The sequence below is a fragment of the Humulus lupulus genome, chromosome 5, assembly GCF_963169125.1.
Source record: "Humulus lupulus chromosome 5, drHumLupu1.1, whole genome shotgun sequence".
NCBI classification, from domain to species: domain Eukaryota; kingdom Viridiplantae; phylum Streptophyta; class Magnoliopsida; order Rosales; family Cannabaceae; genus Humulus; species Humulus lupulus.
Window position 1 is genome coordinate 243,076,639 of NC_084797.1, and position 12,463 is coordinate 243,089,101.

At 30.2% G+C, this 12,463-nt stretch overlaps 1 protein-coding gene across 1 annotated transcript; it reads right to left on the reverse strand.

Moving 5' to 3' along the window:
* Nucleotides 1-2,062: 2,062 nt before the first annotated feature.
* On the reverse strand, nucleotides 2,063-6,980 carry LOC133778671 (transcription factor bHLH157). Its single transcript, XM_062218673.1, has 10 exons — nucleotides 6,437-6,980; nucleotides 5,887-5,976; nucleotides 5,632-5,740; nucleotides 5,473-5,514; nucleotides 5,266-5,325; nucleotides 3,604-5,166; nucleotides 3,408-3,509; nucleotides 3,146-3,298; nucleotides 2,936-3,061; nucleotides 2,063-2,841 (listed from the first exon to the last, which is right to left on the reverse strand). Exons 1-10 carry the CDS (start codon nucleotides 6,544-6,546, stop codon nucleotides 2,647-2,649), a joined length of 2,550 nt encoding a protein of 849 aa, XP_062074657.1. The 5' UTR covers nucleotides 6,547-6,980; the 3' UTR covers nucleotides 2,063-2,646.
* Nucleotides 6,981-12,463: the final 5,483 nt, after the last annotated feature.

Sequence of the window (12,463 nt, forward strand, 5' to 3'; positions counted from 1 at the left end):
AATCTCGACCCGCCCCGGTTTTGTCCCGCTTACATCTGGATCATAGGTCGCCTCGTCGGGTCAGGGGTCCGACCCCCCCAATCCATCGGGTTTTTTTTGCCATTCCTAAGCATTGTAGTACCTTACAATTAATGCAAATGTGTTGGCCCAACATAAGTGAAAGTTGATTAACTACTGCTACTCATTTACCCACTTAGATTAATAAACAAAAATCATATTTAGTATAAGTATAGGTGCAAAAAAAATAAAAATGACAATTATTTTTACATGGTTCAACCATGATTTCTCACAATCTACTCTACGGGACATTTGTTAAGACTGGTTTAACTACTTATAACTACTTGTACATTCTGTTATTATACAGCTCACTGTTTGTTAATTATAGTTAGTATTAGCTTTATATTTTGTTAGGTAGTTAGTTAGGCTTTCTCTTCATGTAATCTCTATTTATAATTGTGTATGTTCATTCATTCAATTCAATGAGAGATTATTCAATTCAGAGCTTCTTCTCACAATCCTAACATGGTATCAATGCCATAAGCGATTTTTTATTCTCGATCGATTTCTTGCTTCACTACTCTCTCATTCCTTTGTTGAAAGCTTCTCCTAGTGTTCATCCATGGCTTCCGTCGTTCCATCTTCCACGATTGCCTCTTCGTTTGCACCATTCATCTTCTCACATAGCTTTCTACTCTGGAGGCCACAGGTTCTTACCGCCATTAGAGGTCACAAGCTTGAAACTCCCTTTCAAATTGCTTTATAACACAAGCAAGACTCCCTATTTTTGCAAAAATCTTCAAGCAACCAACCTCTCGCGGGTTTTGTGATTTGCTGGACTCCCTCCAACTACTGTTCAAGCTCCCCTTGGGGCTTAGCTTGAACTCCCTTCAAGCTTTGCACTAGAAATTACATGAAGAATGGTAAGGAATCACCAAAACGCCATGGGCGAATGAATAATGAAGCAATGAATGCATCAGACCTTTGCAGATAATGTTTCTTGAAGAAATCACTGTTTAGCTGCTAATAAAGGTATGGTAAACACGAATAAAGAGAATATATATACTATGGCACAAAAGAGGAAAATCAGCTCATCAAAACACGTGTTGAATTAGAAATCACATGCAACAGAGCTTTCAGTGTTATAACATGAAAACAATATTTAAACATGAAGCTCAATGCATGACAAAAAATAATACTTACAAGAAGAATTGGGTTGCAAGTCTAATGAAGTTGATATAAGTTGAATTTGATCTTTATTAGAAAAAGAATTGTATTATAATAATAATCTAAGATAAGGATATAATTAATAATTTGGTTAAAAAATCATCTTAAACTCTTATAATATCTCTAAAAGATTAATCTTGTTGAAGAAAGAAAGTATCACGAGATCTTGTTGGCAAGACTTTTGAAATACTAATTTTAGCTTTCAACTTTTTAAAAGCTCTTTTAAGTGATGGGTGTGTTTTCAAATATTTTGGACATTTACTCTACAAAAGCTCTTTAAGGTGAAGCCACATGGCCTAACATTTCTACTTGAGTAATGACATGTGCACCTAAAATATGCATCTAAACATTACATACAGTGACGTATCACTGCTTTTTAAAATAGGAGGTCTTAATTTTAATAAATGTGATTGACTAGGCTAAACTGTCACATCACTGTGTGTAATGTTTGAGTGTATATTTTGGGTGCACGAATTATTACTCTTTCTACTTTTAGTTTTGGGTTTCCCAAAAGCTGGCTCAATTGTTTTGTAAATCCAACAAGGCTTTAAATAGTTATACCAACCAAGCCCATTAGCTTTGTAAAAAAGTGCTTCTAGAAAACTAAAAGCTCAAAGCCCAAAATTAGGCCAACTAGGCTCCAAGCTTTTGCCATACTTTTTTAATTCAATCTTTTTCCTTGAACCTTTCTTATCACATTATCAGACAAGTACAATGGTGTAGTATGCAAGTTCTTGAATATCATCAATTTCCTTAGATTTGTACTTTTCATTCAGCTTCTTCTGGTCACCAATGATCTAAGGCAGCTTCTAGTGCAGGCAAGTTTCTTAACATGGTCTTAAAAAAATGTTATAATTTCTTACTATAATTTTTTCATGGCTATATGAAAGTTATTCTAACATTGTATTTGGAGAGAGAGATTCCATGATTATTAGTTGGTGAAACAGCAACATAAACACCATGAAATAAATGAACTATATTGTTAGCCTATGACTAAGCAGTTTATCACCACCTTCTAAATATTAACAAGTTAGAACATGAGCACCCTAATGAGAAAGGGAACTCAAAACAAAATCTTCAAAAAAGAAACAAAACAAAAGAAACAAAAAAATATCAAGAGAAATAATTCACAACGCCTCGGTGATGTCTGATTCCACCCTAGATCAGCTTCTTCTTACTGCTTTTCTCAATGGGAACTAATTCAAAGGAGTGGCCATAATGATCATCATCTTCTCTTTGAATGTCTTTCCTAGTCTCTAATAACATAATGCCACACTTCAGTTCCGCTTGCAGGGTAGCGCCTTTTTTTAAAACTTCGTTCTCAAGGCACTTTCCATCCCAGAACGCCCATCATGGCAGGCATTCTCAGCTGAATGCTCAAGGTATCCCTCACTCGCTTAATCTATACACATGACTATTCGATCAGTGAAGTGTTTCGGTCAAGCAGATTGGAGGAGGTAAGCTTGGTTTCTGGTAATTGTCGAATAGAGGAATTCCACCATCCATAACAACATTACTTGGCAGAATTTTTGAATCAATCCCATCAGTAGTACTTGTTTGCTGAAGAAGCTGGACAAGCGACCAGAATACGTCGATTCTTGTTACATGACTACTTGCCTGCAACAAACGAAAATAAGGGATCAACTCAGGAAACCTTGATGAACAAAATGGTGAATGGTACATAAACTTCTCAACTGATCAAAAAGCTCACCTCAACAATAAAATGAGCCCATATCTTGTTCCCACGTACTTCCATTACTCCTTTCAATATACTTAAACCAAAGCCTCGAATAATGTCAGCTATCTCGAGAAAGAATCCATGTTCCTCACAAAGCATCTGCAGAACAGCAAAAAAACAATCAATAATTGAGAGAGTTTGAGCTAATTAAGATAAACAACAATCTAGGAGATTTGTTTTTACCTCAATAAGCATTTGGCCAGGTGGACTAAGGTCCTCAACGATAATGGGGCAAGCCATCGATTGACCCCCAACTTCGAAAGCCCATGTAACCCCACCAGCACTGCTACTGGTGTTGTTGTCTCTTGGAACCGCGCCATTGTCATTGTTGATTAACTGAAGTTCATTAAAGTTTGTTAGTTTCTTTCTTGTATTAGTTTTAACCATTAATTAAAGGAAAGCAGGTTTAAGGCTTTCTGAAAACAATCAAGACAAAGAAAATTACCTTAGGCTTGTTGGATTGCTTGAGCTTGTCAGCATATTTTGTCACGCCTTGCAAGAAAAGCATGTATTTGATTGTCCGGTCCAACAAAGAATCAATGCTACACTGTTACATCAAAGCAAACATAAAGATGTCAAAAAATGAAATAAATTACTATAAGTATCATCTGCTACATCTCATAAAATGAAAGCTATAGTACCTTTCCCCCACTAGGAATGATCCCTCTCAACTCTTTGATTCGGTCTTGGATTAGCTGACGATCCTTTGGTCTAGGCCGAGTACTCTCCCCTGGCCTTGCCCTCTTCCTGACAACCTTTTTAGGCTCCTCAGCCATCTGTGATTGTGATAGAACAGTGCTGCTGCTTGCACCAATGATGCTATAGCTATCATCAATCCATAAGCCAACCTGTGATTTTGGAAGCTCCTTCTGGTTTACAAGACTGTTTGTTGTCTTCTCCATGTTATATTGCAACAAACTCATGTTACCATTAGAGTCAGCAAACCTTGACAAGTGAGATTGATTACTGCTCACAGATGAGCTTTCTATTTTCCTCCTTTTCAGTGGGGATGATGATGATTCATCCTCCAAATTTGATTTAGTTAAACAGGTAGAATTATTTGATCCAGCCAAAAGTTCTTCAATTCCTAGCTCTGAGAACAACCCTTTTCGGGGACCAGATGTGGATGTTGGATTCAACCCCGAGATGCATTTTCCTGATGCAGAACTTGTAGACGGGTAATTACTGGCCACTAGTGGCATCATAATATCATTTTCATCACCCTGAATGATACCAGATTTCTCTTGTTCTTCAGCACTGAGTGTATGCTTAACATAGCTTTGAGTAGATTTGGCTTGGTGTTGTTGGATTGCCATATCACCTCCAGCAAGAGAAGCAGATGTTGAAGTAGTACTTTCAACCAATTGTGTCAGATCACCATTCAAGGCATTTATCATTTGATTAATGGTCTGATCCGGTGATGAGGCAAACCACTGGGAAAGATCATCCAATTGCCCGATATTAAAGAGATCTGTTCTGAAATCCGCTGGCTCAAACTCCTCGAATAACTTCTCAGGAAATCGGTTCAAGCAATTAGCTTTTTCAGAAAGACAACTTTGGGTTGCAAAATCTGAGGACAAGGGCTGCTGCTGTTGCTGATTGTCCATCACATTTCCAGCGCTGTACAAAGAAGCATCCTCCTGAATTTTGCAAGGCGCGAGAGAATTTCCTCGTAAAAGAATTGCATCTGAAGAATCTTGAATCCTTGATTCAGATACCAACTCTTGATTCAATGAAGCCAGAGTAGGATATTCGCTACTTCTAGTACTGATGCAAGATTTTGTAGCAGCAGAATCACTGTTAAAAGAAAACGCCTGCTCCAACAGTGATATGGATCTATCACAGAAGAAGTCATCCACTTCTCTTCCAGCAACTTGCAGCTGCTTATCAAGAAAAGCTGCACTTTTGTTTGAAAATGTCATCTTTTCACAATGAATATCAGATACAGAAGGCGAGCATTGATTAGAGTTCAATGCAGAGCAATTGTTTTCCCCAGACTGTTTGTAATTGTCATCACCAAAAACTGGAATGAACTCGTTACTCGAATTTTGGGATGAGATTAAGGAAGCAAACAATCCATTTATGTCATAGGTTTCTACTTTTTCATATGAATTAGCATTTTCCAATGTGCTAAACACATCAAGATTTTCGGTTTCCTGAAAGAGCCTCATTGTTTGATCCACAAAGTCCAATCTTTCAGATATCTGCAGCAACAACAATGGCAGAGCATTAATCAATTAACAGTTCAATCACAGAACACTAATCGAACGGTTAAGCATAAATAATTATAGAAGTGATCTAACCTTCTCAGTAGATCCAAACTGTACTAGTCCTCGTGGTTCAACCGGTACTACCACAATGGTCTGCAAAGTGAGTTTGATTGTTAATAATTCTGAGTTGTGAGCTAGAATTGAACAACTTTGACAACATATGAGAAGAAACCATAAGATTTATAACACAAGTTTCTACCATACTAATCTGAATTGAGGTACTCAAAAAGAAAAAGGTACCTTTATTCCAGAGGAAAACTGATAGCAAACCTCAGAATCATCCTGTAGAGTGAAAGAAAATTCACAAAATAAGCAAACATAACAAGAATTCTAACTTCAAAAAATTCAACATATGTATGTGATTTCAACTCTAAAATCTCAAAAAGAAAGAAGAAATACCTGAAATGTGTGTTTATTTTCAGTAGATCTGAAGGAATTCCATTCCCCACTTGGCCCATCAGCTTGAATCCATTGGTACTTCCCATTTAAAGCAGTTTGACCAATAATTCTACATTGACACATATACAAACAACTAACATTAGCCCTCTATTTTCCTCTAATCAACTTTATTACTTTTAGTGAAAAGAAACAAATATTTTGTCTAATGCATTTGACACATTTATAATAAAAAAAAACAATTGTTTAGGGGCATACCCTTCTCCAAGCATATGGACTTTTAATAGCATATTTTCAATGACAGCTCCAACTGGGTCCTCAAAGTAGGCATCTTCAAGAGACAACAGCCTGAGACCATTCCAAAGAGCATAATTCACAGTTAGCTAAATTAATATTGCGAAAATACATATTGCAAATCCATTATCTTCTTAATGATGCTAACTTAATGTAATGGTTAAATGAAATTTCACAAAGCTTAATCTCAGAGAGAAAAATGCAGATTAAGAAAAACAAAATATGGGTTTTGAGCAACATTAATTTTTTATTCTTCTCTCCAAATAATTTTAAAAAAAAAACCCATGTAAAGGATTTTCATTTTCTCATTTTAGCTTGAGTTATTCTTTTAAAAAGAAGATAAGAAAGAACTATGCTTGATTTGAGAAAACCATGGGTACACAAATCTCAAATGTGACTGGGAAAAATATTTTAAAATTTTAAAAAAAGTTATAGAATTGATTAAGAAAAGAACAAAAGAGTGTGGTGTAAAGAAGAAAAGACAAAACGAACAAAAAGAAAAAAAAAAACTTACATGGGATTTCTTTGGTCGAAACACCAGAAAACGCCATAAGACCAACCATTACTAACACAAAGACTCTTGAGTGTTCTTCTAAGCACTGAACTGTTCTCAGCTTCACCCATTTCACCAACTATGAATCTAACTCTTTCAAACTCAAGAAAACAAGGCAAAGCTCACTACTCCAAACCCATAAAACGACACCGGTTGAGCCAAAAAAAACCAAACCAGCTATATAGAAAGAGCTGACAAACTCTCTTACCCACCAACCAAAATGACACAAACTCAAAAACCCAACTCTCTCTTTCTTGTTTCTGTAATCTTGTGATTAAAAAAAAGCTCTTCTCGAAACCAAAAAAACCCAGAACAAGAAGAAGAAAAAAGCAGATGTTTTTGGCTTCTCTTCTTTGGGTTTAGTAAGCTTTATGGAGTTAAACAGAAGGTGACGGTTGAAAGAGTCTGAACAACAAAAGCTGGGTTTTTATAAAACTGAGTGTTTGTAAGAAATTTGATCAGAAAAAAGTGGTCGGTGAGAGAAAGTGATAACTACGGATTAAAACCATGTTTATATATATATATATAAGATATATATACAAAAGACAAAACAAAACCATGTTTAAGTGTATGTAGTATTATTTTTCATTTTTTTTTAATTTCTATTTTCAAAAAGAAAAAAATCCCATAAATGTAAATGATTGTCTTCCAAAAACCCAAAATCTAAAAAAAAAAATCTGATAAGACTCCGAAGTTGGAGGGGAACACTGAGATCTTAAGCATTTACTATGTTAATATCTTTGTCTTTGGACTTACCAGGCGAATGGTCCCCATTTTTATTGGTTGGAGGGGACAACTTTCGGTTTGTTTTACCGGCAATAGCCGGTAATTATAGTTAGGCTTTTTTTTTTTTTTATTGAGTTGAACTATTGGGAGATATATTATTATTGGTAGTGAGTGAAATTTGGGAAAGTAATTAAAGTAATGTATGGCTTTAAATTGAAAATTTAATTATTTATTGTAAAAATAGTTGCTGATTTGGAACTTTAATAGTGGGATATTTTGTGGATTTTATGTTAATTTGTGATAAAGATTTACTTGGATATCAAAGGTAGAGAAAATCTAGCAAGGGTTAATCTTTCTCCATAAAAAAATCTAGGGATTGATTTATAAATAAATATATTCTTATATTATGTATAAGAAGGATTGTTATTATATGAATAACATTAAGATGATAGAAATTACCATATATATATATGGATTAAACTGCTCATAATTATTAGATGGTTTTATATTTTTTTAGATCTTATATTTCGTCTTATTACTTGTTTAGACTCTGTATTTTGATAAATTATTTTCTAGACCCTGTATTTTTTAAAATAGTTCAAATAGACCACTAAACTCTATTTTGATCAAAGTTTTTTGAACTAAAATTACAAATAATTTATCAAACTAACAATTCAAAAAAAAAAATACAGTCATTCTGCCTAAGAACTGTGTTGTTATATTCAATTTTTTGTTCATCAAAATAAAGTTTAGGAGCATATTTGAATTATTTTACAAAATATAGGGTCTAAAAAGTAATTTTTCAAAACACATGGTCCAAACAAGTAATGAGTCAAAACAGATAGTCTAAAAATATATAAACCTTTATTAGATATTTTTAATCATTATTTAACAAATATATATCTTAGCATAGGACCTAGAGAGACAACTCTTGAATTTTATTGTATTTTTGTAAAACAAACAAATTGTTATTATGCTCTTACTTAAAATTTTATTTTATTTTTATAAATATATATTTTGTACATTTAATACAATTTTTTAATTTTCATTAATTGCATAAATTTTTTGGTTAACAAATGTGATACCCTAAACAGAATATATTTAATAAGAAGAAATATTTAGAGCTTATATATATGATACTCATTATGAATTACATAAATGATAGCATATGATTTTATTTATTGAATCTTTATTTATATATATATAAACATTATGATACATAATTAGTCAAACATAACACACAAATAGAACCAATTGGTAAATGATATCAACAAAGAATCGTAAACAAGAAGCCATGAAGAAATTCTCGATTGCTTTTAATTAACAACAAAAAAAAAGTGTAAAGAAGCTCTCATAAAGTGGTGAAAAAGAAGCAAAATTTGCATGTAAATATATATAAATATAAATCTCACGAAAAAAAGTCAGTAAGAAAAAGGAAAAAATATAGCAAAAAAAACCTCATGTCCCTTTCGAAACTCTAACCTAATAGTAAGTACAGCCTGCCAATACACTCGATGTAGTCCCAAAACTATATATATATAAATATAAATATAGTAATATTATTATAAATATATATTTATATAAAGCAATAATATCCCATTTCTCATTATTACTTGTATGAAAAGAATACATACGTATAGTGTAGTATACATATAGGATAATTTGATGGTGGATATTCGGTGCATATTTGTTGTGTTTCTCGGTTTGTGAATAGTTTTCAGTATAATTGGTTTTTATGACCATGTATATTGTAATTACTTATTAGAGTATCCTACAAGTTTTTAAATTTTTTTGAATAATTTACAATGTCAAAAACTAAACTCGAACATACTATTTTTCACGAACATAAAAAAACTGGTCACTTATTCAACAAACTAAACTGTGTGTATATATATACATGTGTGTATATATATACATGTTCATTGAAGGTTCATTATTATTATTATTATTATTATTATTATTATGCTAAGCAATTCAACCCTAGAGATCAAGGTAACTCTCCAATTATGGCTCATATATATATATTGGCTCCGGCCTAACTAAAATAGCTAGCACAAAGCTCGAGTCTTGAAAATGACAACACCTCTCTATATGTGCATAACACTAATTCACAACTATATTCAAATGTATATATATATATATAAATATAAGCAATAATAATTAAACTATGCCACCATATAGTACTATTAGTCTTTGTTGTTATTTGTTCACTTTTTAGGATACTATTTATCGAAACACTTTGTATACAGCTTGGTTTATATTACTTTGTATCGAAACACTGATATGAATATTGAAACCTTAGGTTTTTTTTTTAAAAAAAAAAAAACTACAACAAGTATATTTATGTATATGAACCAATTAGTTTTCACAATTCATGAATTTCTCTTAACAAAATTGAAGATATTCAATATATATATATTATTTTGTACAAAAAGAAGAGATGAATCCAATAGGACTTAAGCCCAGTAAAAATTAATTAATTCTCTATAATTTCTTAATTATTTATCTAATATCAACAAAACCTTAAATTCTTGGTAATTTACTAATTATTTAGTCAATATTAACAAAAAAAAATCCCATAAATATTTTTTAAAGCAATTAATTATTCATATATTATTTATTCTAACTCCCACTGTACAAAAATTCTGGATTTGCATGCATTATGCAAAATAAATATATACCAAATTAAATATCACTGTATACATTTAATCCTTTTAATTTTGTTTATCATATACATCGTAATATATATCATTAAATTTCATTATTCTAAATGTTCTTTTTCGTAGAATGAACCTACTGAATGGTCAATACTAATTGTATAGACTTCACATATATTATCATATTTTTATCTGTCAGTTTTTAGTGCCATGAATTAATTATAATTATCCCAAAAAAATATAAATAAAAATAAAAATAAAAAATAGTAAAACCTGGCCACCACTAGATATTACAATCATCACATGATGTCATTATGAGTATATAGAATAGAATATTGTTCTTATCGTTATAACATTATTAATACCACATAATAGCATAGACCCCTCAACCCTCAATTAGGTTATTACCACTTTTATATATAATTCATTATATATTTTCTCTCAAAATAATTTACATTCAAATTGTGAGAGAGCTACAACCATTTTTTATTTTTATATATAATATTAATTCGAATTACACATAATAAGATTCTCAACATATATATCATGTAATTCTTGTTATATATAACAATTGAAACCATGTGTTTAATATGTTGAGAAAAGCCATTATATATATAGACTGAAAACTAACAATAAAATATGACATTGAAACTTTGGATTTTAGGATGAAAATTTAATGGGAATTAAATTCTAATGTTAGTACTCCTTTTCACTAAAAAAAAAAAAAATTGATCTATTTTTTATTGGGTTTTGATTTATTTCGCAATTAATCGAGCTTGAACTCGCAATTTTTGCCTTGATAGGAGTTATTTATTTATTTAAGGAGGACTTGAATATGAGATCCGATTTGATATTGTGATTTAGATAAAATATTGCGTGTGCGGTGGAAATGAAAAAATAAACTTTATTTTTAACATTCTAAATTATTTAGAATTCTTTGATGAAAACATATGAGACGTCGGTTCTAACTACAATAAAAAAAAACATAAATTTTTTTGTAATAAAACTTAAAATTTAAACCCCTTGAGCAGAATATATATTTCGATGAGATATTGATCATCCTTGGGAAACTGCCAAACCCTAATTAATTAAAAAAAACAAAGCCTATGTTTTTGTGGCTATATATATATATATACATATTGGTGGGGTTTGTAGGGATCATTCTCTGGTTCCATCTCCTGCCATTTCTATCTTGTGCCCCACCCCATCTTCGTTTCTATCAACCTATTTATAATTATAATTATAATAATAAACATTTATTTATTTATTTTATTATTAGATAATAATCTCAATTAACAATACAAGACATAACATGTCTTTCTATGTTATATCATAGTCAATTATTAATTAACACCAAACATTATCTTATAATTATAACACACTCCTTAATAATCTAACGATTGGTGGTTATTGTGGCCCATGATGCTAGCCTTTTTTTTAATTATATATTTTTAACAATAACTTGTTAAAATATAATAAATTAAGAAAAAATATTTATTTTTCTTATATATATATATATATATATCAAGCTAGAATTTATTAATAATAAGTGAGTGGGACCCATTTTAGATTGTACATAAATAACTTTGTACTCATCGGTGAGAGGTTTGAAATTGATAGTTCGTCTTGAAAATATCAAAAGATTCAAATCTACAGCTATATCTATTATATATAAATATATATTATATATATAACATATATTTGCATAATAATAATAATAATAATAATGTATTCCAATGTCTCACGTACTTTTTCTATAATAATAAAGGTTTCACTGAGTTTCGTATGATTTTTTATTATCTTTCCCTTAAGGATATCTCTAGTACTATATACTCATATGATCATAGAATTTTGTCTTCAAACATTACAATAGTTAATTATTTGGTGTATAAATGTATAACTGTACGTTCATATATATATATATATATACTATGTAGTGATTAATTTTTAAATTGTAAACATGTATTTATTTTTATTATATATTTTTTAATTATCATATAAATTTTAAAAAAAATAAACAATATCATAAAATAAATAAAAAATATTTAATATAATGTATGACATAAATATATATTTAAAAAATTAGGACAACATATTATCAATAATTTTAATAAAAAATAGTTCATTTTATTTAAAATATATATATATAATAGAATGAATTATAGTTATATAGTATATATAAATTTTTTATATCAATAATATCTACATATATGATATCTAAATATAATATTGACATAGATATATATATTTACATAGCGGCATGACATATGTTTATATATTACAATAATATTTAAAAATAAATTCATAATATAAATAAAATAATAAAAGAAAAAGGCATAGTGTATAGTAGTATACATGCATCAACTATTTTAATTAATTTTTGTTTAAGTTTATGGTTCTAGTTTTTTAATTTGACAGTGATAACAAGATATTATATATTAAATGTTTAATGTTTAATATAATATTAATATTACAGGTGAAGTTTAAATTCAAGTTGCTAATTGATAACAAATTATATTATATTATATGTTTAATATGATATTATTCTAATACGTGAAGTTTAAGTTTAATTAAATTTTATTTAAGTTATAAAATGTATGAATTT

What these genes read in the sequence shown, in the direction of transcription:
- LOC133778671 (XM_062218673.1), bottom strand. Translation starts at nt 6,546, where the DNA reads ATGGGTGAAGCTGAGAACAGTTCAGTGCTTAGAAGAACACTCAAGAGT. An exon ending in AGTTTTCCTCTGGAATAAAG is followed by an intron (nt 5,326 to 5,472) that starts GTACCTTTTTCT and finishes CTCACTTTGCAG; the next exon opens with ACCATTGTGGTAGTACCGGT. An exon ending in CTGGCCAAATGCTTATTGAG is followed by an intron (nt 3,062 to 3,145) that starts GTAAAAACAAAT and finishes GCTGTTCTGCAG; the next exon opens with ATGCTTTGTGAGGAACATGG.